At 43.0% G+C, this 27228-nt stretch overlaps 1 protein-coding gene and 1 long non-coding RNA gene across 7 annotated transcripts; both read right to left on the bottom strand.

Moving 5' to 3' along the window:
• Window positions 1-1087: 1087 nt before the first annotated feature.
• On the bottom strand, window positions 1088-16218 carry LOC123077958 (uncharacterized). Of its 6 annotated transcripts, none has more exons than XR_006436956.1 (6): window positions 15409-16218; window positions 13231-14401; window positions 12565-12640; window positions 12378-12444; window positions 1780-2154; window positions 1088-1702 (listed from the first exon to the last, which is right to left on the bottom strand). XR_006436956.1 is itself a non-coding variant. In XM_044500339.1 (2 exons), exons 1-2 carry the CDS (start codon window positions 2241-2243, stop codon window positions 1576-1578), a joined length of 591 nt encoding a protein of 196 aa, XP_044356274.1. In that variant the 5' UTR covers window positions 2244-2650; the 3' UTR covers window positions 1089-1575. The 6 variants fall into 6 exon arrangements, 1 of the variants encoding a protein (XP_044356274.1); XR_006436955.1 differs by having other exon boundaries at window positions 1090-1702; window positions 12378-12640; window positions 13231-13487; window positions 14238-14401; XR_006436954.1 differs by having other exon boundaries at window positions 1090-1702; window positions 12378-12640; window positions 13231-13487; window positions 14316-14401.
• A 2678-nt stretch (window positions 16219-18896) lies between these two features.
• On the bottom strand, window positions 18897-20608 carry LOC123077957 (uncharacterized). Its single transcript, XR_006436952.1, has 2 exons — window positions 20460-20608; window positions 18897-19244 (listed from the first exon to the last, which is right to left on the bottom strand). It is a non-coding gene; the product is annotated as an uncharacterized lncRNA (long non-coding RNA).
• Between the last annotated feature and the right edge of the window lie 6620 nt (window positions 20609-27228).

Here is a 27228-nt window from a genome sequence, read left to right as displayed (position 1 = left end):
AAAGATCTTGCTAATGAGCTTCAAATGGCGAAGACAACTTTATGGAGAAGGTTGAAGGAGGGCAGACTGAAGCGCCATACAAATTCAATTAAATCCACATTGACTGATGACAACAAGGTAGGTCGGATTCGGTTTTGTTTATCCATGTTGGATGAGCTAAGTGTTCCTGAAGAACCCAGATTTAAAGGCATGTACAATGTCATTCATATTGATGAGAAGTGGTTCTACCGCACTAAAGGTACTCAGAACTACTACTTGGCACCTGATTAAGAAGAACGCTATCGCAGCACACAGAGCAAGGGATTTATCGAGAAAGTGATGTTCTTGGCAGCAGTAGCAAGGCCTCGTTATGATGATCATGGTGTCATGACATTTGATGGCAAGATTGGAATTTGGCCATTCACATATCAGGACTTTGCAAAGAGGCGTAGCCCTTACCGAGAGAGGGGGAAGAGGTAACCAAGGTTTTGCCGTCGGTGACGAAGGATGTTAGTAGAGATTATATGGTGAACAAGCTTCTACCTGCCATCAAGGCTTTGTGGCCGGCTTCGGAACGCGGACGCATAATATACATTCAGCAAGATAATGCAAAGACCCATATTGATGTGAATGACAGTGTGTTTTGTGCAGCGACACAGGCGGATGGATGGGATATTAGGCTTACATGTCAGCCGCCGGACTCACCTGATTTGAACATTCTTGACTTAGGGTTCTTTGCGGCACTTCAGGCTCTTTTTGAGAAGATGTCCCCTGGTAAAATTGTTGATATTGTTGCAAAGGTGAAAAAAGCATATGACACGTACCCGACTGAGGGAAGCAACCGTATTTTTCTTACCCTTCAGTCATGCATGTGCGAGGTACTGAAGCAGAAAGGAGGTAACCGGTACAAGGTTCCGCACATGAGGAAGTCATTTCTGGCGGCACTCGAAATGCTTCCGGACGTAGTACCCTGCGATGCTGATGTTGTAATTGCTGCTATTGAAGCCCTTCCAGATGCTTGATGTACTTCCTGTGGCTTGTTATCACTAATAATCTTAGCGACTTCGTTATTTATACAATCATGAATTTAAACATACTCGTATTGTACTTGTAGCCTTATTCATAATCTCAGCGAAATTGTTCTTTGTTTTATGATGCTTATTACTCCATGCCATCAAGTAATCTTAAAAGAACGTGTTGTTATTTTTTTTGGTGATTTTTATTACTCCATGACTTCGACTTATCTATTGCTTTGAGAGTAGAACGTTGCAAGTAACCGTAACCAACAAAATGAGCTTCATTCATGCCAAAGTATGATGTCACTTAACAAACTCATGCAATACAAAAAAGACTTTGGGCACATTGAAATTTATGAAATCACACCAAATATTTAGTGCTAAGCAGAGAGTAGTTGCGTCACTGATTATGTGGTCATTTCTTCATCATCTTTGGATCATACGATGTCATCAAGGACTTCAGTATGAAATCCCTATATGATTCCATTCCTGGGGGTACCGAGTCCGGCATTGAATCTGGGGCATAAAATCGTTCCACACGTACTTCACTTGCTCTGGCAGCTTGCAATGCTTCAAACTCTTAATCGATGGTCTCAGCATCGCTATCCACCTCATCATTCTTGATGGCCTTGTCATTTACCGCGTTGCTCTTATCGTTCTCCTCGCCATATTGGTGCTCCCCTTGATCGACGCCTCCAGTTGTCGCGCTAAAAGTTAGAACAAGGCATGTCATACTACATGTACAGATATGATGGATAAGAGCAAACGTATAAGTGGGACTAACCAAAAATCGGTGATGTTATTTGACATGACGGATATTCCGTACATACGGCAAAGGTCAGTGCGCCGAGCATTGCTTGACATGGCATGCTTGAAGAGGCCGATGCGGCGTATGGTTCGGACACTGCGCAGTTCACGACCTCGTTGACGGTGGCGATTCCTGCCTTGGAAGAAGTTACAGACCGGATGTCGAGCACCATGTGTGCGCAATAACCCGGCTTGTTGGACACCGCCGTTGTCGGCCGTGGCCGCATCATGCAAAATCTGGTCGTCGAGCTTCACGTCGGACAACAGAGGCGACGAGTCCTCGGTGAGACACCGGCCGTGGTCTTGCACCTCACTAAACAGGCCCAAGGACTCGTCCGTTTCTTCCACCTGACTGAACAGTTCCATAGCGGGATCATCCTCTTGGCTAAAAACATGCAACAACGAGTTGAACCTATCTTCCTCTAGCGTGAACGGATCCATGGTGGAAGAGAAAGGGCGTCCGTTCAGAAGTTTTGTTCGTGTGATGTTTTATGTTCTCAGGAGAAAGGAGAAGGCTTGGATCAGGTAGAGAAAATTGTTCTATACGCTCTCAAAAGGAAACACTAAAATAATGGGATTGCATGGGACGGGAGGATATACATTTTCCTAATTAATGATGGGGCCCTTTTTTTCCAACAAACGCATTAAGTGCTTGGCTTGATTTTAGCATCAGGAGGATAGCTACCGTGTATGTGGCGGTGGAGGGGTAAAAGAGGGATTAAGTGAGATTAAAACAAATACACCTTACATTGTGAAATTTTTGTAAAAAAAATGCACCTTAGATAAAGGAACGGAGGGAGTAAGAAATGGGCTATAAGTAATATTAAATGGGCTGTAAAAATGAAAAAATACAGTAAACAGGCAATTAGTTCCAAAATACTTTTTTCTTTCGGATTTTGATATTTTAAATTTCATTGTTTTTGTGTGGGTAAAATTTCATTGGATTTAAATTAAGGTATATTTAGTTTTTAAATTAATTTGAATCTGGCTAGAAATTTCGGGCTGTATGCTGTTTGGGACAGATTTGGAGGCTGATTTGTGGGTCTACTAGGTTGACGTGTACGAAAGGCTTTCTCAACTTAGTCCACAAACGATTCTAGCAGCAGTGACCATTGGATGTTAATCCAACGCCCGTGCTGCTTCTTCAATATCTGATCTTCTTGCTCCAGCCGCCCAAACCAGCGCCGGTGGGACTGCCTGCTCCCACCTCCCGTGGCCGGCTATGCTGCCGCACAGGCCGCACCGCCCCACCCTACTCCATTGATGGCCAGGCCATTCCTCTACTCACCCACACCTCCTGTTATTTTCCGGCGACGATAGCCGGAGCAGTAAACCCTCGTACTCCCCACCGCATGGGCAACCACTGCCGAGTCTTCCCCGGCTCCGTGTCGTTCCCTTCCTAGGCGTCGCCTCGTCCACCACCCTGGTGCTCTCGACGCGCTGTGGTCAACGTGGTCGATGAACGACATCCATCGGACATGGACTGTACATGGAGAGGCTGACAGCTGGGTCCACAGCCCCACACAAGGAAATGCCTCCTTATTATGCGCAAAATAATGATTCCTCCACCTGACATCTGGGACCCACCGGAAGGGCCTCTGTATTTCGTGAAAAAAAGTTCCCCCCACTGACAGGTCGGACCCACCAGCTATATCTTCGCACGCAAGGAAGTGCCTCCTTATTACGCACACAAAAATGAATACTCCCCCTGCTAGCTGGGACCCAGCATAGTGGGAGGCTGACATGTGGGCCTACTAAGTTGATGGGGACAGAGGGCTTTGTCAACTTAGTCAATAGGAACGATTCTAGCTCCAGTGACCGTATGATGTCCATCCAACGGCCGTAGTGCTTCTTCAACCTCTGGTCTTCTTGCTCCAGCCGCCCAAAGCAGCGCCGATCGTGCCGCCTGCTCCTGCCTCCCGTGGTCGGCTGTGCTGCCACGGAGGCCTCACCGCCCCCTACTACTCCCACCGCTGGCCAGGCCCTACGGCGACGGCAGCCTCACACCGCAGCCGAACCAGTGAACTCTCGTACTCCTCTCCGCGTGGGCATCCACTGCCACGTCTTCCATGGCTCCGCATCGTCCCCTTCCTAGTAACTCGCCGTCGTCCACCGCCTTGGTGCTCTTGGTGCGACGTGGTCAATGTGGTCAACGAACGACTTCCATCGGAAGAGTACTGTACGTGGAGAGGCTGAAAGCTGGGTCCACGGCCGCAGCAAGGAAGTGCCTCCTTATTACGCGCAAAATAATTATTCCTCGACCTGATAGCAGGGACCCACCGGACGGGCCACCGTATTTCGCAAAAAAAGCGTTTCCCCCCTGACTGCTAGGACCCACCAGCTACATCTTCGCACGCAAGGAAGTGCGTCCATATTACGGGCAAAAAAATGATTTGCCCCGCTGACTGTTGGGACCCACCAGCTACATCTTCGCACGTAAGGAAGTGCCTGACAGTCGGGACCCACCTGGTCGAAGCGTACGTAGCGTTGTCATTCTGGTCGCGAACATGTACGTACATACGATCGGTCTGTCTGCAGACAGCAGCGATGAATCGTGGCCGTGTAAGGAAGGGCACATGTCGTAGTACAGGCGCGCACGTGTCGTAGTAGAGGCGCACACGTAGCATGTACACGTACGTACAGCGGCCAGGGTGCAAGAAAGTAAATACGACCACGTTCGTACATACGGGCGGGGTCTCGAATGCCTACACGCATATACGTACGGCCAGGGCTCGTGTACATGGCTGGGTCGAAACGGAGAAACTGCATCGTCATCATGTTCATGGGGAGGCAACGGAATGCGTCGTGTTCATCGGGAGGCAACGGAACACGTGCTGTTCATCGGGAGCCAACCGGCTTGGACGAAACAACCGATGGAAACGAGGCCTGGCATACCGCAGAATGGAGGAAACGCCCTTGTGTTCGACCGGCCACGGTCGAATGGAATCATGTTCATCGGGAGGGGTCTGGCGTACCGCAAAACAGAGGAAACGGACCTCCTACAGTCGAAACGGGATCCTGTTGATCGGGAGGGGTGTGGCGTACCGCAAAACGGAGGAAACAGACTTGTGTTGGAGCGCTACGGTCGAAACGGGGGTCCTGTTCATCGGGAGGGGCATGGCGTACCGCAAAACGGGACTCCACGAGATACTATTCGTCTCCACCATCGACCTCCTCCAGCCTCCACCTACGACTGTTCATCCACGGGCTCCTGTTCATCCAGCCTCCACCGTGCGCTCCTCCACCGGCTACTGTTCAACCAGCCCTCTCCACGGGGTCCTGTTCAACCACCCCTGCACAGGCTACTGTTCATCCAGCCCTCCACCGGCTACTGTTCAACCAGCCCTCCACGGGGTCCTGTTCATCCAGCCCTCCATGGGGTCCTGTTCATCCAGCCCTCCACGGGGTCCTGTTCATCCACCGGCTCGATCGATCGGGGTCCTGTTCATCCAGCGGCAACGGCCTCTACTATCTCGGGTTCCTGTTCATCCAACCCCACCTGGAACTATTTATCCAACCCCCCCCCCCAACAACACTCACTGTTCATCCGGAGGCAGCATCGATCGGCTTCAGTTAGTAGCAGTAGCAAAGGAATCACTCGGGTTCAGTTAACAGCAAGGGATCGATCGATCGCTCGGGTTCAGTAACGCGTAGCCTGCAGTGCAATCGCTCGGATTCAGTTAGAGCCCAACGCCTCGCTCGGGTTCAGTTAGAGTGCAACGCCTCGCACACACACACGTACGAACGAGATAAACGCGCATAGCTTGGCCCCCGACCACCCACCGTAACCGGGAACTCCCTCGATATTTTCCTCGCCCCGCTTCTACCACGGTTTTTTCTGTCATGGACAGCCCAAAGAATGTCATGCAGCTGCGTCTTGGCCCGCCCAGGACGAAAAGCCCATTTCTGTCATGATTTTTTGTCATAGAAGTAGGAGCCCACCACATCTATGATGATACCGGGTTTTGTCACAATTATCGTCATAGAAGTGTCATAAGCATGATAGAAAAAAATTCGTTCGGCCCAAAATGTCACGGATGTGTCTTTTTTTTGTAGTGTTAATACTCCTGTGATCATGAGCATGTTTATTATTTGTGAGTAGTTACTTTCGTTCTTGAGGTCACGGGACAAATCATGTTGCAAGTAATCATGTGAATTTGATATGTGTTCGATATTTTGATAGTATGTATGTTGTGATTCCCTTAGTGGTGTCATGTGAACGTCGACTACATGACACTTCACCATATTTGGGCCTAAGGGAATGCATTGTGGAGTAGTAAATAGATGGTGGGTTGCGAGAGTGACAGAAGCTTAAACCCCAGTTTATGCGCTATTCCGTAAGGGACCGATTGGACCCAAAAGTTTAATGCTATGGTTAGAATTTATTCATAATATTTTTCTCATAGTTGCGGATGCTTGCAAGAGGGTTAATCATAAGTAGGGGGTTGTTCAAGTAAGAACAGCACCTAAGCACTGGTCCACCCACATATCAAATTATCAAAGTAGCGAACACGAATCAAACCAACATGATGAAAGTGACTAGATGAAATTCCCGTGTACCCTCAAGAACACTTTGCTTATCATAAGAGACCGTTTTGGCCTTTCCTTTGCCTCAAAAGGATTGGGCTACCTTGCTGCATACTTGTTACAATTATCGTTATTTGCTCGTTACAAATTATCTTGCTATCAAACTACTCCGCTGCTCACAATTTCAGCACTTGCATACATTACCTTACTGAAAAGTACTTGTCATTTCCTTCTGCTCCTCGTTGGGTTCGACACTCTTACTTATCGAAAAGAACTACAATTGATCCCCTATACTTGTGGGTCATCATGAATCTTTTGCTACTCATGTTGATCTCCCTAAGGAGAAGTGGTTTAAATATCAATCTCCCATTAAAGTGAAAGTAGTAGAACCTATTAAAGTTGACGAAGAAACTATTAGTAATAATGTTGATCCTATTGTTCCTACTTCTTATATTGAGAAACCACCTTTTCTTTTTAGAATAAAGGATCATACTAAAGCTTCAACTGTGGTTCGTAAGACTTATACTAGAACACCTATACCCCCTGAACAAATTAAAGTTGAACCTAGTATTGCTATGGTTAAAGATCTCTTGGTTGATAATATTGATGGGCATGTTATTTATTTCGGTGATAAAGCTGCTAGGATTGCTAAACCCGATATTAAAGATAAACATATACCCGTTGGTGGCATGCCTGTTGTTTCTGTTAAAATAGGAGATCATTGTTATCATGGCTTATGTGATGTGGGTGCTAGAGTGAGTGCAATTCCTTATACATTGTACCAAGAAATTATGAATGATATTGCACCTGCTGAAATAGAAGATATTGATGTTTCTATTAGGCTTGCCAATAGAGATACTATTTCGCCAATTGGGACTGTTAGAGATGTTGAAGTCTTGTGTGGGAAAATGAAATACCCTACTGATTTTCTTGTTCTTGCTTCCCCACAAGATGATTTTTGTCCCATTATATTTGGTAGACCTTTCTTGAATACTGTTAATGCTAAGATAGACTGCGAGAAAGATATTGTTAATGTTGGTTTAGGGGATATGTCTCATGATTTTAATTTCTCTAAATTTCATAGACAACCCCATGATAAAGAATTGCATAGTGAGGATGAAATTATTGGTCTTGCTTCTATTGTCGTGCCTCCTATTGATCCTTTAGAACAATATTTGCAAGACCATGAAAATGATATGTTTATGAATGAAAGAAGGGAAATAGATGAAATATTCTTTAATCAAGGACCTGTTTTGAAACACAATTTGCCTATTGAAATCCTTGGGGATCTCCTCCACCCAAGGGTGCTCCCGTGTTTGAGCTTAGACAATTACCTGATACTTTGAAGTATGCTTATCTTGATGAAAAGAAGATATATCCTATTATTATCAGTGCTAACCTTTCAGAGCATGAAGAAAAGAAATTATTGAAAACTTTGAAGAAGCACAGTGCCGCTATTGGATATACTCTTGATGATCTTAAGGGCATTAGTCCCACTCTATATCAGCAAAAAAATAATTTGGAGCATGATGCTAAACCAGTTGTTGATCATCAACGACGGTTAAATCGTAAGATGAAAGAAGTGGTAAGAAATGAAATATTAAAGCTTCTGGAGGCAGGTATATTTTATCCTATTCCTGATAGTAGATGGGTACGTCCCGTTCATTGTGTCCCTAAGAAGGGAGGTATTACTGTTGTTCCTAATGATAAGAATGAATTGCTTCCACAAAGAATTGTTATAGGTTATAGAATGGTAATTGATTTTCGTAAATTAAACAAAGCTACTAGAAAAGATCATTACCCTCTTCCTTTTATTGATCAAATGCTAGAAAGATTATCCAAACATACACATTTTTCCTTTCTAGATGGTTATTCTGGTTTCTCTCAAATACCTGTGTCAAAAGATGATCAGGAAAAGACCACTTTTACTTGCCCTTCCGGTACTTTTGCTTATAGACGCATGCCTTTCGGTTTATGCAATGCACCTGCTACCTTTCAAAGATGTATGACTGCTATATTCTCCGACTTTTGTGAAAAGATTGTTGAGGTTTTCATGGATGATTTCTCCGTTTATGATTGCTTAAGCAACCTTGATCGAGTTTTGCAGAGATGTGAAGAAACTAATCTTGTCTTGAATTGGGAGAAGTGCCACTTTATGGTTAATGAAGGTATTGTCTTGGGGCATAAAATTTCTGAAAGAGGTATTGAAGTTGATAAAGCTAAAGTAGATTCTATTGAAAAGATGTCGTGTCCTAAAGATATCAAAGGTATAAGAAATTTCCTTGGTCATGCTAGTTTCTATAGGAGGTTTATTAAAGACTTCTCTAATATTTCTAGGCCTCTCACTAATCTCTTGCAAAAAGATGTTCCTTTTGTTTTTGATGATGATTGTGTAGAAGCATTTGAAATACTTCTAAAAGCCTTGATTTCTGCTCCTATTCTTCAGCCACCTTATTGGAATTTACCCTTTGAAATTATGTGTGATGCTAGTGATTATGTGTTGGTGCAGTTCTAGGACAAAGAGTTGATAAGAAATTGAATGTTATTCATTATGCTAGTAAAACTCTAGACAGTGCCTAGAGAAATTATGCTACTACTGAAAAGGAATTTTTAGCAGTTGTTTTTGCTTGTGATAAGTTCAGATCTTATATTGTTGATTCCAAAGTAACTGTTCACACTGATAATGCTGCTATTAAATATTTTATGGAAAATAAAGATGCTAAGCCTAGGCTTATTAGATGGGTTCTCTTGCTACAAGAATTTGATTTGCATATTATTGATAGAAAGGGAGCTGAGAACCCCGTTGCAGACAACTTGTGTAGGTTAGAAAATGTTCTTGATTACCCACTGCCTATTGATGATAGCTTTCTTGATGAACAATTAGCTGTCGTAAATGCTTCTCGTAATACTCCATGGTATGTTGATTATGCTAATTACATTGTTGCTAAATTTATACCACGTAGTTTCACATACCAACAAAAGAAAAAGTTTTTCTATGATTTGAGACATGACTTTTGGGATGACCCACACCTTTATAAAGAAGGATTAGATGGTGTTATTAGATGTTGTGTACCTGAGCATGAACAGGAACATATCCTCCGCAAGTGCCACTCCGAGTCTTACGGAGGACACCACGCTGGAGATAGAACTGCACAGAAGGTATTGCAATCTGGTTTTTATTGGCCTACTTTCTTCAAGGTTGCTCATAAGTTTGTCTTGTCTGGTGATGAATGCCAGAGAATTGGCAATATTAGCAGACGTCAGAAAATGCCTATGAATTATTCACTTGTTATTGAACCATTTGATGTTTGGGGCTTTGATTATATGGGACTTTTTCCTTCCTCTAATGGGTATACACATATTTTACTTGCTGTTGATTACGTTACTAAGTGGGTAGAAGCTATTCCAACTAGTAGTGCTGATCATAACACTTCTATTAAGATGCTTTAAGAAGTTATTTTTTCGAGGTTTGGAGTCCCTAGATATTTAATAACTGATGGTGGTTCACATTTTATTCATGGTGCTTTCCGTAAAATGCTTGCTAAATATGATGTTAACCATAGAATTGAATCACCATATCATCCTCAGTCTAGTGGTCAAGTAGAATTGAGCAATAGAGAGATTAAATTGATTTTCCAAAAGACTGCTAATAGATCTAGAAAGAATTGGTCTAAGAAATTTGATTATGCATTAGGGGCTTATAGAACTGCTTACAAAAATCCTATTGGTATGTCTCCGTATAAAATGATTTATGGGAAAGCATGTCACTAATTACCCCTTGAATTAGAACATAAAGCATATTGGGCTATTAAAGAGCTCAACTATGATTTCAAACTTGCCGGTGAGAAAGAGGTTATTTGACATTAGCTCACTTGATGAATGGAGAACCCAAGCCCATGAGAATGCCAAGTTGTTTAAAGAAAAAGTTAAAAGATGGCATGACAAGAGGATACAAAAGCGTGAGTTTAATGTAGGCGATCATGTTTTGCTATACAACTCTCATTTAAGATTTTTTGCAGGAAAACTTCTCTCTAAATGGGAAGGTCCTTACATTATCAAGGAGGTCTATTGTTCCGGTGCCATCAAAATCAACAACGCAGAAGACACAAATCTGAAGGTGGTAAACGGTCAAAGAATCAAACATTATATCTCAAGTACTCCCATAATGTTGAGACCAATATTATTAATACTGTAACACCGGAGGAGTACACAAGGGATACTTTCCAGAACGTTTCAGACTCCGAAAAGGAATAGGTATGTGGTATGGTACGTAAACCGACTCCAAAACGTTTCCAATGGCAATTTTCTCCATTTTGGAATATTTAAAAAATTAAGAAAATTAAAAGTAGTCTGAAAGAGACACGAGGAGACCACAAGGGTGGAGGGGGCGCCCTACCCCCCTGGGCGCGCCCCCTGCCTTGTGGCCACCTCGTGTGCCCTCCGGACTCCGTTTTCTTGCACAATACTTCTTTTGGTCGGTAAAAATTCATTATATAATCTCCCGAAGGTTTTGACCACCGTACCACGGCAATATCTCCTATTTTTGTTTTGAGTTGTTTTCTGCCAGAGTTTCCAAGGCCAGGTATTATGTCGTCCTCCTCCTCCAACAACGCGGACGGCGATGCTTGGTTGATGCAGATGGAACTTAGAAGGGAGGATGCCAAAGGAGCCACGATGGAGGAGGGTGAAGGAGATTCGCTTGAGGAACAACCTCCGGCATCGGAGAGGGGTACTCTGGCGGGCAACTCCACTATTGCAAGTCCCCATCAAGAAATAGCAACCACAAACAACCATGAAGACCAAAGATGTTCGAGAAGGGCTTCCCCCTAGGAGGCCCTTACACAGGTTACATCGGAAGAACTTTCATAATTTGGTTCATAATTACGGAGTGGAGAACACCCCTCGTACACATATACCCTCCAATTGGGACATATCCTGTCCAAGTGAAAACAATGCAGGGAAGAGCTCTTGGGGGCCTGAAAATAAGCATCTCATGGAGGAAATTCAGAAGAATGCGAATATGCTCCAACGTGTGCTCCAAGAACTGCAAGTTCTGAAAGGTGCTTTAATGAAGCTAACGGGTTCATCAACAACTCCATCATCACCACCTCCGAAGAAAGAGACATAAATACATGGGTATGGACACTCCCCTTGGCTACTGCCAATCTTGGGTTAGGTGCCCCGGTATCGTATCACCATCACACCTTTACCTTTATCGTTTTTCTTAGTTCGATCCTTTTGGTTATATCTTGATCTAGTAGATTAAAGCTTTTAGTATGATCTAGCTTTGAGTTTTGTTTTGATCTCTATCTATGTAATGGAGTCTGTGAGTTATATATAATAAAGAGTAGTTTTGAGTTGAGGGCTTGCTTTCTTGCAATGATCTTGAGGGAATAAAAGTAAAGAATAAAAAGATCATATATTGATCTTATGGAGAGTAATGACTTCACATCTAAAGAGTATGATGAATAAAAGTTGTTAAGGGTTGACAAACATAGTTTTGGTCATTGTTGCAATTAATAGGAAGTAATAAAGAAAGAGAGGCTTCACATATAAATATACTATCTTGGACATCTTTTGTAATTGTGAGAACTCATTAAAATATATGACATGCTAAAAAGTTGATGTTGGATAAGGAAGACAACATAATGTGTTATGTTTTCTTATATCCGAATAGAAGTTATATTGTCATGGATCATCCAACATGTTGAGCTTGCCTTTCCCTCTCATGCTAGCCAAATTATTTACACCAAGTAGAGATACTACTTGTGCTTCCAAACATCCCTTAAACCAGTTTTGCCATGAGAGTCCACCATACCTACCTATGGATTGAGTAAGATCCTTCAAGTAAGGTGTCATCGGTGCAAGCAATAAAAATTGCTCTCTAAATATGTATGATCTATTAGTGTGAAGAAAATAAACTTTATACGAACTTGTGATATGGAAAAAATAAAAGCAACAGACTGCATAATAATAATACACACACTAGCAAAAGTGCCCGTGCGTTGCAACGGGAGAAAAATAATAATACATGTTTAATGTGTTTACCACTTGTGCTGAAACATCACCCGCTGACCATCAACACCACCGAATCCCTACAGCTCATGGAAGCCCTCTGACACGTCGTAAAGCATGTGGCACAACATGTTTGTACATAACAATGGAGTAGAAAACAATTAAAATATCTTTCCCGAAATGACATAACCATCTTTAGATTGGCATGAGATAGGCGTACCTCTGCTGGAGCACGGTGGTCCAGCGATGTTGGTAGAACGCCGAGATTGTACGACGGCGTATGGAGTACAGGTGGCCTGCGGAGTTGGTAGAGCGGTGAGATTGTATAGAGGTATGTCGGAAACTTGTGGACAATGATGAGCCAAATAACCGCAGATTATCTCAGAGAGTTAGAATAATTATTTAACTTTGCAATTAGAACCCAAAGGGCTTAGGGATGTCTTTTTCCTTGATGACAGATGCAAATTTTCTGGATGTGAATTGGGTACTATTTATTATTACATATAGATTGATCGATGGGAGTGTAGCAAGCTACATCTCTGTTCTCTATCTAAATGTGCATCAATCAGTAGCAACATACATTATACAAGAAGCACCATACATCTATCTAAATTTGCAGCAATCAGCGCCCCTCTCTCTCTCTCTCCGCTCTCTCTATCCCTCATCTCTCTGCTCTCTTCCTTGCCTATCTCTCTCCCTCAAGCAGCAGCGCCAAGCTTGCCATGTGCTCTCTTCCCTAAAGCAGGATCTCATCCCTTCGCGTGCCTCCCCGTCTTCAGCCACGCAGTAGCGCCACCCTTGTATCCACTCGCTGGCGGCTCCATCTCTCCCTCTCCTAGATTATCAATTTGGTCGGATGTGAAAGAAAATTTAGGGAGGAACGAACCTGTGCTGCGGTGGCTGATGTTGGGAACTTGCGGCACGGCGATGTCGGGAGCAACTTGTGATGCAATGTATTTGCCTCCGGTCGAGTGGTTCCTTTCTATGGCGCGGCAATGTCTGGACCCGTGCCCCTAAAGATCTGCTAATCGGACACGACTCAAAGACGCACATCACAGGGACTCTTCTTCGAGTCAAAGTCCGTTATGTGTGGGGGGCACGACGAGGTTGGGAGGGGAGAGGTTGGGGCGTGGCAAGATTGGTCTGCATCAGAACGGAGGTGGCTGAGCTAAAATGAAGACTAAAAGCATATTATCCACAATCTTCTCATAACATGCAGAAGTTGTAAAGCTTATTAAATTAATAAACAATTGATCGGTTGCAAATTATTATTTGCTCTGAAAATAGAAGAATCAACTCAGTATTAAGAATCATGTTTATCTTACAAAGAAAAATAAGTAAACATCAGTATTGTTATCTTTTTTTGTGGGGTGTGTTGTTATCTACCCAAACACTAAAAAAATAAGCATAATGTAATTTAAACAGGAAAAGTTTGAATACATGCTTTGCTATCTTAATCTGATGGAAAAATTATGTATTTTGTGGCAAGTTGTCAAAGTCCAAAATGTGGCTAAAAATAAAATTGTCGGAAAAACTCATAAACCTAAAAACTTACGAAGATGCAAATCAGTTACACGACTACTGCATGTTAAGACTCATCGAATATACAATAGAAGATTCATTTCCCTGCGATCAATACCAATATTGGCAGTAGTTAAAATTGTTTAAACAGATGGAGTTTATAAATCCAATATTTTTTATCCACATGCCAATATTACGATATATTAACTTTGTTCATATAATTTTTGTATTGAGACTCTTAGTGCATAGTAGGCCTGTTCAAATTCAGTACGCCCAGCCAGCTTAAGGAATTCACTCGCCAATCATTTACAATATATTAGACTGGGCCCATATAATATGCAGAGCTGAAAACACACTAATGACTAATCACACCTGCAGTCTGCAGTATCAAGTCTGGCAGGATTCAGAAATAGCATAAGTTCTGTGGAGGAAGTTGTGGAATAACAATACCCATTATGCCACCTTATTATATAAGCAAATTAGAGACCAACAGTCACTGAATAACCCTCCTGCATTGCCAATCGTTTTCTGGGCTCCTACACCAATAAGCAGGAAGAATTGAGTCAAACATTTCTCCAATTAGAAATGCAGAAACAACGGTGCAGCAAACAAAACCAAATGTACTACTGGATGACCAAGGGTGCTAATTTTCAATTGGATGACCAAGGGTGCAGAAACAATTAGGAAGCAGTAGATCGAATAAAGAAAAAGGGAAAACGGCAATCGCACGGCAGTCGCCACCAACTGCACACTGGCAGAGCAAATAACACAGGCAAGCTTGCTCACTGCAATCTCGTTTCGGCGGAACATGCGAAGTCATTGGACGGATGGCCGAATGGGTTTCCCTCGCACGTATAGCTCCATCTATCGCTGAAGATTGGGTCGATGGCCCCGATCTAGCTTCGCAAGTCTCATCCGATTCAGCCTGCGTCCCGAGACAGACTTGCCGCCAGGTAGCGACGGGGAAGGGCGGAGGGCGTACGTGTACGTGCCGATTGCGAGCGTATTTCGCTCGCCTCGGGCGTGGCCTGGCCCGGTGCTGCACTTTCCGGGGAAATCAGCAGCGGCGGGAAATCAATATCATTATTAGTTCCTAAATTCGCAATTCATCTGTCAACCCATACCAATTCACAGCGAATCCGACCAAACAAAGTTTAATCTTGATTGATTTTGATCAGAAAAACCATTTGTTATTGTTGCTGCATACACTCCGAAGAAGGACATCAGCCTGACGAATCCCGGATGCCGTAAGCATTGGTTCGGAAAGTTTCTTTTTGGCGAATACGCAAAAGACTTGAATATCATTGTATTGATAGAAGGAATAGATTATAGCAATTACAGACGTGAGCTCGCAAGCACTAACACGACAACCGGGTGAGCGAGACACACAAACACAGCCAAGCAAAGGGTTGCATAGCCCTAAGGATCTATCCTAAATCTCGCCAATGAGGTACACGAAGCATTGGTTCAGAAAGTTAACTCATGCAAAGAAAAGTAATACATAGTGTTGTATGCATAGGTGCAGGAAGCGGCAGGAAGTTACCTCATAACTCCAAGTAATACTTGATGTCGTATGCATAGCTTCAGAAAGTTAACTCATATCTTCAGAAGAGAGAGACCATGCGAATTGCTAGCGGTGCTAGGCTCATTGACAAGCAAGTTGGCTTGAGGAGATTGTACGGGGTTTGGCAGAAGAGGGCCATGGAGTGGAGCTCAGGGCCGTATCGATCTAGACCGAAGCAGAGCAGGTGAAGGCAGAGCACCGGTCGTCAGGCGAAGTTGCAGCAGAGCCGATTGAAACGGGGGACGGAGCATCGGTATGGAGGACGGAGGCCACTGAGGGAGGCTCGACGTACAGCCCAGCGCCGCCGCCTTGCTCTGCCGTCGTCTTCCTCGCGGTGGGAGGGGGTGGCGACCCGGCCGTGGCGTCTAGCCGAGGGTCGAGGGGGCCTGTGGAAGGTGAGGTGACGGCGCTCGGGCGGTGGGAGGTGGGGGAGGGGGGAGTAAGAGAGGGCTTGAGAGGCCACGGATAGCCACCCGACGTGGATTCCTTGCCGGCGGCTCGTCCGCCTAAGGCAACGGCCTGGCATCTCCGACAGCGCTCCTCGTGGCATTCAATCTCGATCCGATCTCTCTCTCTCTCTCTCTCTCTCTCTCTCTCTCTTGATTTGAGCAACGACTTCGATTCCGATCTAGCGGCGAGGTGAGAAGCAGCGGCGGCGGCTTCATGCGTGCGGAGGAGGAAGGAATCGGATTTGTGACGATGATTTTGTTTGCTCATAATATGTAGCTTGTGGAGGCAAGATCCATCGTGGCTCTCAGGAGGAGTCATGCCCGATCTCTCCTTGTTTGTTTTTTTCCATACCGTGCGTCTATCCTTGAGGCCGAAGACAGTCCTGTTTGCCCAAACGATCGAATCGTTATTCTCCTGCAAATCACTTATTATTGCATTGCGGGTTGATTTCCTCAAAACGGAAGGACTTTTTCGCAGAAGCGCCATGACGGACGACCAACCCCAGTCACAACTCGTTTATATTACGATTTTGTCTATACAAATTGTAAAAGCGTATTATGACATGAGAAGAAAGCGTATTGGGATGGTAAACCCAAGGAGTCAATCCGTGCTTTATTATTATTAGGGATATATATATATATATATATATATATATATATATATATATATATATATATATATATACATCTGGGCTATTCTGTTTCGCGTAACAGAATATTAGTTGAACTGATAGTTTCACGCGGTTGTACTGATGTTTTTCATCACGTTGAACTGATCGTCTTTTCGTCGGAATGGGGCGTGTAATATATCGTTGGAAAGATCTTGACATCTACATTACAAATATATATGTTTTTTTTGCAAAATCATCACGGTTTAAGAGCAGTTTTGAAAAAACCCATTTTTTTTCAAAACGAAAAACGTGAATCGTATTTTGGACTCAATTTTCAAACAGTTTGTCGGAATTTAGCAAATAAGATGGCGTTGGAAAGCTGGAAAAAAATCTGCATCTTCCATATATCTACTGTTTTTTCAAATTATATACAATTTAAAAGTAATTTGAAAAATGGTGAAATTATGGATGAAACGTATTTTCGCATTTGTTTGCAAACGGTTTGTCAGATTGATGCAAATGATACGGCGTTGGAAAGCTATGGAAAATGCGCAAATTTTTGTATAGAAATGTTTTTCTAATTCCTTGCGGTTTAAAAACGAATTCGAATACGGTCAAATTTGATTTTGAACGTGATTTTTTTAAAAAGTTTGTCCAAATGGGGCAAATAATATACCATTGGATAGCTATCGAAAATGCGAAACTTAGTCATGTTGAATGTTTTCTCAAATTCGCAATCGTTGATGAGTAGTTTTGAATACGGTGAGACAGGTCATAATGTTTTTTGTCAAAAAAAGCAGAGTACTTGTACTGAACTATATATGTGTGTACTGATTTATTTTTCACATAGTATTTTTGAAAGGTTCCAAAAAGAGAGTCCCTGAACGGATGTCCGTATGGATTTGTACTGAGCATGTTTTCATAGACTAGACTTTTACCCTGTTTTTTCGATATATGATTTTCCTCGTAACGTTTCAATGGTACACGATATCATGGTTTATATGTTGAACTGAATCATATTCTTTTGAAAAGAAATTTTTCACGTGTTTATTTTTTTGAACTCAACTTTTTTTGCAACGATGTGTTGGACTATGTTTGTACTGATTTATGTGTGTGTTTGTACTGATATATTTTTTCATAGAGTAGTTTTGAATGGTTTCAAAAAAATAGTACTTGAACTGATGCCCATATAGATTTGTACTGAGCGTGTTTTCTTAGACTAGATTTTACTTTTTATCTTTTGATATGGTTTTCCTTGGTTTACGGTATCATAGTCCTCGAACTTGCATTGTATATACTATGAATGATATTTTCTCATAAAGAAAAGAGAAAAAAATCATGTGTTTCTTTTTGCAACGATGTTTTGGACTTCTCTCGTCTCAACTACTGTTTTCCATTAACATAGGTTTATCATTTGATAAAAAAAGTTCTTACTAAACAAAATGTTTTGAAAATTTTCACCGACAACACATGAACTTCTGAGTTCTCCCGATCATACAATATAATACATAGAATAGATCATAATAACATTTATCACAAAAAAAAGTGTTGAGCGGTCACTGCTCCATGTATGAAGATAGTGTGTCCATTGCCCAATGCTTCAACATCTTCATCAACCTGTCACACAACACAGTAAATAGTGTGAGCACAAAATAATACAAGTGAATAGATTATTTCGACTTATATGACTAGATTATTTGAACTACCTCGGGGTTGATCATGAACTTATAGAAGTAAAATAAAAAATATTTTAATTTTAAATGTGCTTTCTCATCCGAGTTGACGGTGTCATCATCACTAAACTTGCATAGTTTATATAGTTTCACTGACTGAAGTTCTTCCCGAGAAAAGTTTGTGTTTTGAACTTATATGCTAGTGACACATTTTTAGTAATGATGGAAGAGCTTGAACAATCCATAGACAGGAGAATTAAGAGCTTGAACAATCCATAGACAGGAGAATTAAGTTTTTTTTAACGATTTTTTTGACTTCTCGCGTTTTGCGTCTTGAACTTTTCCCATTTGAATTTTCCGATTCTTAATTTTTTATTTATGGTACTGATGGTACTAGAGAGTTTGTACTTTTCAAAAAAATAATCACTCGATGTTCTTTTAGTTTTAGTTTTCAATTTTCTTTATCATCCTTATCCTTACTGTCAATGTCATCACCATCGTATCTTTATGGTTTATATAGTTGAACGGACTTACAATTTTACCATTCCTTCTTTTAAAAACTTATGTTTTCTTCTCCAAAACTTCCTACCTGACGAGAATCAGAACTTATTTATTTTTTACATTTGTAAGTGTATTTAATGACATTTTCACATTTTTACTTTGTTTTACCTCATCAAACAGGCGCACAACACATTTGAAGAAACAAAATACGAATCTTAGAAGCACAAGGGGGATAACCATTGCACAGGACTTCATGTGTGCCTCCATCATAGAAAAATAGACTGAAATTTGCCAAGTTCTAAGGATGAACAAATGAATCATACAGAATATTGTCAAAACCCCGCATTTTTTCTCACTGAAACAAACTTTTGTACTTGCATACAACCCTCTTTGAACTTGGACGACACCTACTGCTCAACTTGGACGATGACCATTTCTCAACTCGAACGGAGGTTGTCGTTGCTTTTTAACCATGAATGCTTCTAAAGACACTGAGAATTGCTTCAAAACTGCTTTATACTTTTTAACACGAGTGTTCTCTCGGCTGGGCCAAGAAGCAATGCATACATCATATTTTTATTCTGCAAGAACGAAACACTCCAATAATTAACAACTAATCTATCAGTACATGCAGAACAATTTCAGTTTTGAGAACAAACTTCCATTGACGTGTTAAACTCTGAATCTGTATAGAGGACAGGATGGGTCTCAGGCTACTTAGAAATCCTATGAAAAATTGGCAACATGACCAGCCTCAACATTTTCCACTTGTAAGATAAACATAAAATAGAAGTACTAGCACTGAACTAGTAGGATTACCTAAAACTAGGTATTTCCAGTTTGAGCAGAAGAATCTATGAAACCAGATTGCATGTCCAACCACAAACCAAGACTAACATGTACTGTTTTGCTCAGTCTGGGATGGACTGTCAGAATTTACAAAGCCACTTAATTACCTTGAGTGCACACATGATTTTTGGGGATTTCCTCAAGATTATGCACAATAAAGCATACGGACTGAAAAGAATAGACAAGCTGAACTGTAAACCAAAATAAATGGCCACTGGGTTCCCCATATAGCAACTAAAACTCAGTACAACTACACCTTTTATTGCTGCACTACTACTTAAACAAGGTAAATCAATAAAAAAACTGAACTAACAAACTTCTACTTAATATCATTTGTGCATGTCCATGGCGGCAGTGTGCAACTGTTGAGCATGTAGCTGATGTGCGGGATGCAAATGCCCCTTAGTGGTGGACGCAAATGCTCGTGTGCTGGACGCAAGTTCAGCATATATATGTCCCTGTATGAACTTACAGATTTCCATTTCTTTCTTTACACATATAAAAGTCAGTGCTTTTTTGTAGAATGAACACCTACTGTTTTTACCAATTGAACTATTTAAAGCATTGAAAAGTGAACTTTTATTGAGTTGTTTTACATAGCTAACAGTGGACAAAGATAAAAATTATGAGTTTCCTTAAACATAATCAAAACAAGCATTTGAATTGGTTATGTACCTCCACTCAAAGAGAGCTTGGACTTGCTACTATTCTTTCTCTAACTGCCGATAGTAGATTGATGTCAAGCATTACAACAAGTACCCGTCCCCCTTTTGTGCTAAACAATCAGAATCGTCACGCATAGGGAAGCACCAGCAGCATTTCAAGCATTTTCAAGCAGAGTAAAAATACATTAATATTTCAGCAATTCAAGCTACAGCTAACATTAGCAGGAATTCAAGCGAAAGAAGAGACAGAGGTTACGGGAGAGAGAGGAGAACATGAGAGACCTTAGCTGGAGCATAGTGGAGGTTGGGAAAGGAGGCAAACTCCTGAGCTGCGGTGTCGAACGACTCGATGCTGTGTCATTGAACGGCCCATGGTGGCAGCAGTGAACGGTGCCGTGCCATCGTGTAGGGCCAGCACCGAGGCTAGCACGCGACCTGAGTGGCGGTGAAGAGAACACGATGGCCCCACAATGTGGACCTGGGTGGCCGCAAAGAGGGTCGGGGTTGCGGACGAGGCTCGACGGGGATTCTTGGGGCGGCGGTGAACGTACATACGTGGCGGAGGAGAACGGCCTGGGGTGGCGGAGGTGAACGGCCTAGGGGCAGCGGTGAATGGACATCGATGGCGGAGGTGAACGGCCTGCGCGTTGATGAGGCTGTGGAGGGCGACGCCGGAAATGGGGTCGGGGTGCAGAACAAGTCGCCAGCGCGGGCGCTTCTCCGGGATTGGGGGCGCAGGGCTTCGGGTCGCCGGGTTTTGGGGCTGCCGGAGTTGGGGTGCTGGGCTTGGGGGCGCCTGGGTCGAGGTCGTCAGGGCTGGCTGGCGCCCGGGCTGGGGGGGGGGGGGGGGGGTGGCACGGGCGCGTGGGTAGCGGGAGGTGGGAGGTTAGGAAAGGGGCTCGGGGCACGGGGCGGGGGCGACGGTGCACGGCGACGGGGCGGGGGACGGCGGCGCACGGCGGCAGGGCGGGGGTGGCGGCGCGCGGCGGCGGTGCGAGGGGTGGCGGCGGGCAGGTGGTGGTGGCGCACTGTAGGAGGAGATGGGGATCGGGAAGGATGGACTAGCTATTCTTTTTTCTTTTCGATCGGGCCGGTTCGAGCTGGTGGGCTTGGTCGGGGAGAGGGAAGGGGAGAGATGGTGTCGCGCGTCGCTCCTTATAGGGCCAAGGGTAACAGAATATTAATAACAAAATAGCCCTGTCCTATATATATACATACATATATATATATATATATATATATATATATATATATATATTATCCACTCGGAGTAAAATATAGAATAAAAGGAAATAAAAAGATCATATATTGATCTTATGAAGATTAATGACTTCACATATAAAGAGTATGATGAATAAAATTTGTTGAGAGTTGACAAACATAGTTTTGGTCATTGTTGCAATTAATGGGAAGTAATAAAGAAAGAGAGGATTCACGTATAAATATACTATCTTGGGCACCTTTTGTAATTGTGATCGCTCATTAAAATATGACATGCTAAAAAGTTGATGTTGGACAAGGAAGACAACATAATGGGTTATGTTTTCTTATCTTCGAATAGAAGTTATATTGTCATGGATCCTCCAACATGTTGAGCTTGCCTTTCCCTCTCATGCTAACCAAATTTTTTGCACCAAGTAGAGATACTACTTGTGCTTCCAAACATCCCTTAAACCAGTTTTGCCATGAGAGTCCACCATACCTACCTATGGATTAAGTAAGATCCTTCAAGTAAGTTGTCATCGGTGCAAGCAATAAAAATTGCTCTCTAAATATGTATGATCTATTAGTGTGAAGAAACGAAGCTTTATACGAACTTGTGATATGGAAGAAATAAAAGCAACGAACTGCATAATAAAGTTCTTTATCACAAGCGGCAATATTAAGTGATGTTCGTTTGCATTAATATTTTGTACATCCAACCATAAAAGCGCATGACAACCTCTGCTTCCCTCTGCGAAGGGCCTATCTTTTACTTTTATCTTCTACCCTTATACAAGAGTCATGGTGATTATCACCTTTCCTTTTTACACTTTTTCTTTTGGCAAGCACTATATATATATCCACTCAAATGTAGTTTATCATAAAGTATTACTGTTGACATTACCCTTGTGGTAAAAGGTTGGGAGGCGAAACTATAAGCCCCTATATATATTTCTCTGTGTCCGATTGAAACTTTGTACCCATAAGTATCGCGTGAGTGTTAGCAATCGTGAAAGATTAAATGATAGTTGAGTATGTGGACTTGCTGAGAAGCTCTAATATTGACTACTTCCGGTGTAATGATAAAATGCAGTTGCTTCAATGACTGAGATCATAGTTTGTTAGTTTTCAATGAAGTTTCTGATTCATACTTTACCTTGTGAATGAATTGCTACTTTAGCATAAGAAATTATATGGCAATATATGTTGCTGTTCTAAGAGGATGATCATGATGCCCTCATGTCTGTATTTTATTTTGTCGACACCTCTATCTCTAAACATGTGGATATATTTTTTGATTTCGGCTTTCGCTTGAGGACAAGCGAGGAGTAAGCTTTGGGGAGTTGATACGTCCATTTTGCATCATGCTTTTATATTAATATTTATTGCATTATGGGATGTTATTACACATTATATCACCATACTTATGCCTTTTCTCTCTTATTTTTTAAGGTTTACATGAAGAGGGAGAATGCCGGCAGCTGGAATTCTGGACTGTAAAAGGAGTAAATATTAGAGACCTATTCTGCACAACTCTAAAAGTCCTGAAACTTCACGAAGAATTGTTTTGGAATATATAAAAAATATTGGACGAATAAAGCACCAGAGGGGGGCCACCTGCCATCCACAAGGGTGGAGGGCGCGCCCTACCCCCTGGGCGCGCCCCCTGCCTTGTGGGCCACCTGGCAGGCCCCCGATGCCCATCTTTTGCTATATGGTGTGTTTCGACATGGAAAAAAATCAGAAGGAAGCTTTCAGGATGAAGCACTGCCATCTCGAGGCGGAACCTGGGCAGAACCTATCTAGGGCTCCGGCGGAGCGGTTCTGCCGGGGAAACTTACCTCCGGGAGGGGGAAATCAAAGCCATCGTCATCACCAACGATCCTCCCATTGAGAGGGGGTCAATCTCCATCAACATCTTCACCAGCACCATCTCCTCTCAAACCCTAGTTCATCTATTGTATCCGATCTCTGTCTCAAAACCTCAGATTGGTACCTGTCGGTTGCTAGTAGTGTTGATTACTCCTTGTAGTTGATGCTAGTTGGCTTAGTCGGTGGAAGATCATATGTTCAGATCCTTAATGATAATTAATACTCCTCTGATTATGAACATGAATATGCTTTGTGAGTAGTTACGTTTGTTCCTGAGGACATGGGAGAAGTCTTGTTATAAGTAATCATGTAAATTTGGTATTCGTTCGATATTTTGATGAGATGTATGTTGTCTTTCCTCTAGTGGTGTTATGTGAACGTCGACTACATGACACTTCACCACACTACAAAAAAAGACACTTCCGTGATGATACGTGTTTGTCACAGTAGGTCACGTTTTCTGTCATGCATGTACATCCATGACAATTTTATGACAGAATCAAGATAGTCATACCTGTGCTGTCGTAAAAGTGTTCCATGGCATTACCAAAATTATCATCACGGAAGTGTCCACTTCCATGATGATAAATCGCGCTTCATATAAGTGCTTTCATCAAGGGTGACCGACACGTGGCATCCACCGTAATGGAATGACGTTAAGCTATCGGGTCCGGTTTTGGATCCGATAACCCGTTAACAGCCCGGATCAATGGGGATTTTCCACATGTAAAATACTCATTGGCCAGAGGAAACACGTGTTTGCTCACCGTTGGGACAGATGTCATCCACTCATTGGACAAGAGGCGCCTATGATACGTCGACACGTGGCACGGACCAACAGAGGCCCATTCCGGTGAAAAGGCCGGCCCAGCTAAAAGCCCACCATGTTTTTTCAGGCACTAGTGGGCTGGCCCATTAACAGCCTACCATGTTTTAGGCCAAATTGAGGCCCATACCAGATCAGGCCCGTTCACAGCCTGCCGTGTTTTGGGCCAAATTACAGCCCATATCAGATCAGGCCCGTTAACAGGCCACTGTTCTTTTGGGCCCATTCTAAGATAGGTTTGTATTTCAGCCTGTCAAATGCCCGTTTTCCACTTCGGCCCGATAATAATTTTGGCCTGTTAGCAGCCTGTGGTGCATCTGGGACGTTGTCAGCCTGGTTTAACTTTAGGCCATTTAACGACCCATGCAGACACTGGGCTATTTCTTGTCCAAAGTAACTTTAGGCCTCTTAACGGCCCGTAGTCTTCGTGGATAAATTTCAGCCCAACTGGCCTACCGGCCTGTTAATGGCCCGTGTAACAGTTGGGCCTAATTACAGCCTGTGTTGAATACGGCCTGCTTACAGCCCATCTGATAATGGCCCGTGACACTTTTAGTCCTATGGCCCGCGTAGATACCGGCCTGCTTAAAGCCCATAATTTTATTGGGCCAAACGGGCCTGAGATATATTTTGGCCTGTTAACTGCTCGTCCTATTTGGGCCAAACATGGGCCTTAGGCAGTTTCGGCCTGTATTGGCCCGTGAATTTTTCGGCTCAAGGCTAGCCCAATCTAGGTTTTAGCCTGTTAAAAGCCCATTGTATTCTCTGGCCCAGCTGGCCAAAACTTTACTCGGCATGTTAAAGGCGGGAAACAACCATAAGGTTTAGACCTGCTAATGGCCCAAGATTATTATAGGCCCACGTTTTGGCCCATATGAGTAACGGGCCGCCCTGAAGACTGACAAGACTGAGATCCACTGAACCTTTCGGCCTAAATTACAGCATACCGACCAAGAATAAACCTAGACTATACAACAAAGAAATTACAGCATATTACATCCCCTCGGCATCAAAGTTCACCGCTAGTGATAATAAAGGGCAACCAGACAGCAGATTACATAAACTGGGCAGGTCGCCACCAGTGGAAGTTAACATGCAGACAAAATAATAGACAGAACCGACAGCACTTCAACACAGTTCAAGAAAGGTTAGCCTGGCCCAGCAGCTGCAGCGCAAGCAGCTTAGCAACCTGATGAGACTGCGCTTCTTTGGCGCTCATATCCACCAACTTAACCTGCATAGCATAAATAAACGTCCTGTACTTACGGTTAATCTTGCATTGAGATTGGAGTTCCAGTCGTATTTGAGGCGAAGCATGTATTTCTGCTTGAATTTCAGACTGAAGAAGTTGAATAGATTCAGGCGGTGACTCCATCGAGCTTGCGTCACTGAGTAAGTTTGACACTACATCAAGATGTGACTTCGTGGTTGTGTCCGTACCCTCAATATGTTTTGCCTTCTCCTCTGGAATATGTGTTAGAGGGACAAACAATGGGTTCGTCTCACTATCATTGTGGCAGTTCTTCCTAGCAGTAGTGTTGTCACCCTGAAAGAGAAACAAGTAGGTAGATAACATGTTTTGCACGTATAAGCATCAGCACTGTCAATTCATCTCATTTCTTTGTTAGAAATAAAGAGGCATGGTTTAAAATAGCATTAACATAATAGGCGTTGTTCATAGTTAAGACGGCAGCAAATGGCATTGTGCAGGAGCGGCCAGCTTCACCAGATCACTGGATTACAGATCAAGAACACAAGCATATATGTAGTTCTAAACAACGTATAATCATGAATGGTGAGTGTACTGTCAATTTATACCATTTCAGATTGGTAAATAAAGAGACATGATGACCCACAAGTATAGGGGATCTATCGTAGTCCTTTCGATAAGTAAGAGTGTTGAACCCAACGAGGAGCAGAAGGAAATGATAAGCGGTTTTCAGCAAGGTATTCTCTGCAAGCACTGAAATTATAGGTAACAGATAGTTTTGTGATAAGATAATTTGTAACGAGCAACAAGGAACAAAAGTAAATAACGTGCAACAAGGTGGCCCAATCCTTTTTGTAGCAAAGGACAAGCCTGGACAATTTCTTATATGAAGGAAAACGCCCCCGAGGACACATGGGATTTATCGTCAAGCTAGTTTTCATCACGTTCATATGATTCGCGTTCGGTACTTTGATAATTTGATATGTGGGTGGACCGGTGCTTGGGTGCTGTCCTTACTTGGACAAGCATCCCACTTATGATTAACCCCTATTGCAAGCATCCGCAACTACAAAAGAAGTATTAAGGTAAACCTAACCATAGCATGAAACATATGGATCCAAATCAGCCCCTTACGAAGCAACGCATAAACTAGGGTTTAAGCTTCTGTCACTCTAGCAACCCATCATCTACTTATTACTTCCCAATGCCTTCCTCTAGGCCCAAATAATGGTGAAGTGTCATGTAGTCGACGTTCACATAACACCACTAGAGGAGAGACAACATACATCTCATCAAAATATCGAACGAATACCAAATTCACATGACTACTAATAGCAAGACTTCTCCCATGTCCTCAGGAACAAACGTAACTACTCACAAAGCATATTCATGTTCATAATCAGAGGGGTATTAATATGCATATAGGATCTGAACATATGATCTTCCACCAAATAAACCAACTAGCATCAACTACAAGGAGTAATCAACACTACTAGCAACCTACAGGTACCAATCCCAGACTTAGAGACAAGAATTGGATACAAGAGATGAACTAGGGTTTGAGAGGAGATGGTGCTGGTGAAGATGTTGATGGAGATTGGCCCCTCCCGATGAGAGGAGCGTTGGTGATGACGATGGCGATGATTTCCCCCTCCCGGAGGGAAGTGTCCCCGGCAGAACAGCTCCGCCGGAGCCCTAGATTGGTTCCGCCAAGGTTCCGCCTCGTGGCGGCGGAGTCTCGTCCCGAAAGCTTGCTTATGATTTTTCTTCGGACGAAAGACTTCATATAGCAGAAGATGGGCACCGGAGGGCCAACAGGGGGCCCACGAGGCAGGGGGGCGTGCCCAGGGGGTAGGGCGCGCCCCCACCCTCGTGGCCAGGGTGTGGGCCCCCTCTGGTATTTCTTTCGCTCAGTATTTTTCATTATTTCCAAAAATAAC

The sequence above is a fragment of the Triticum aestivum genome, chromosome 3D (assembly GCF_018294505.1).
Source record: "Triticum aestivum cultivar Chinese Spring chromosome 3D, IWGSC CS RefSeq v2.1, whole genome shotgun sequence".
NCBI classification, from domain to species: domain Eukaryota; kingdom Viridiplantae; phylum Streptophyta; class Magnoliopsida; order Poales; family Poaceae; genus Triticum; species Triticum aestivum.
This window is presented reverse-complemented; position numbering and strand designations above follow the sequence as displayed.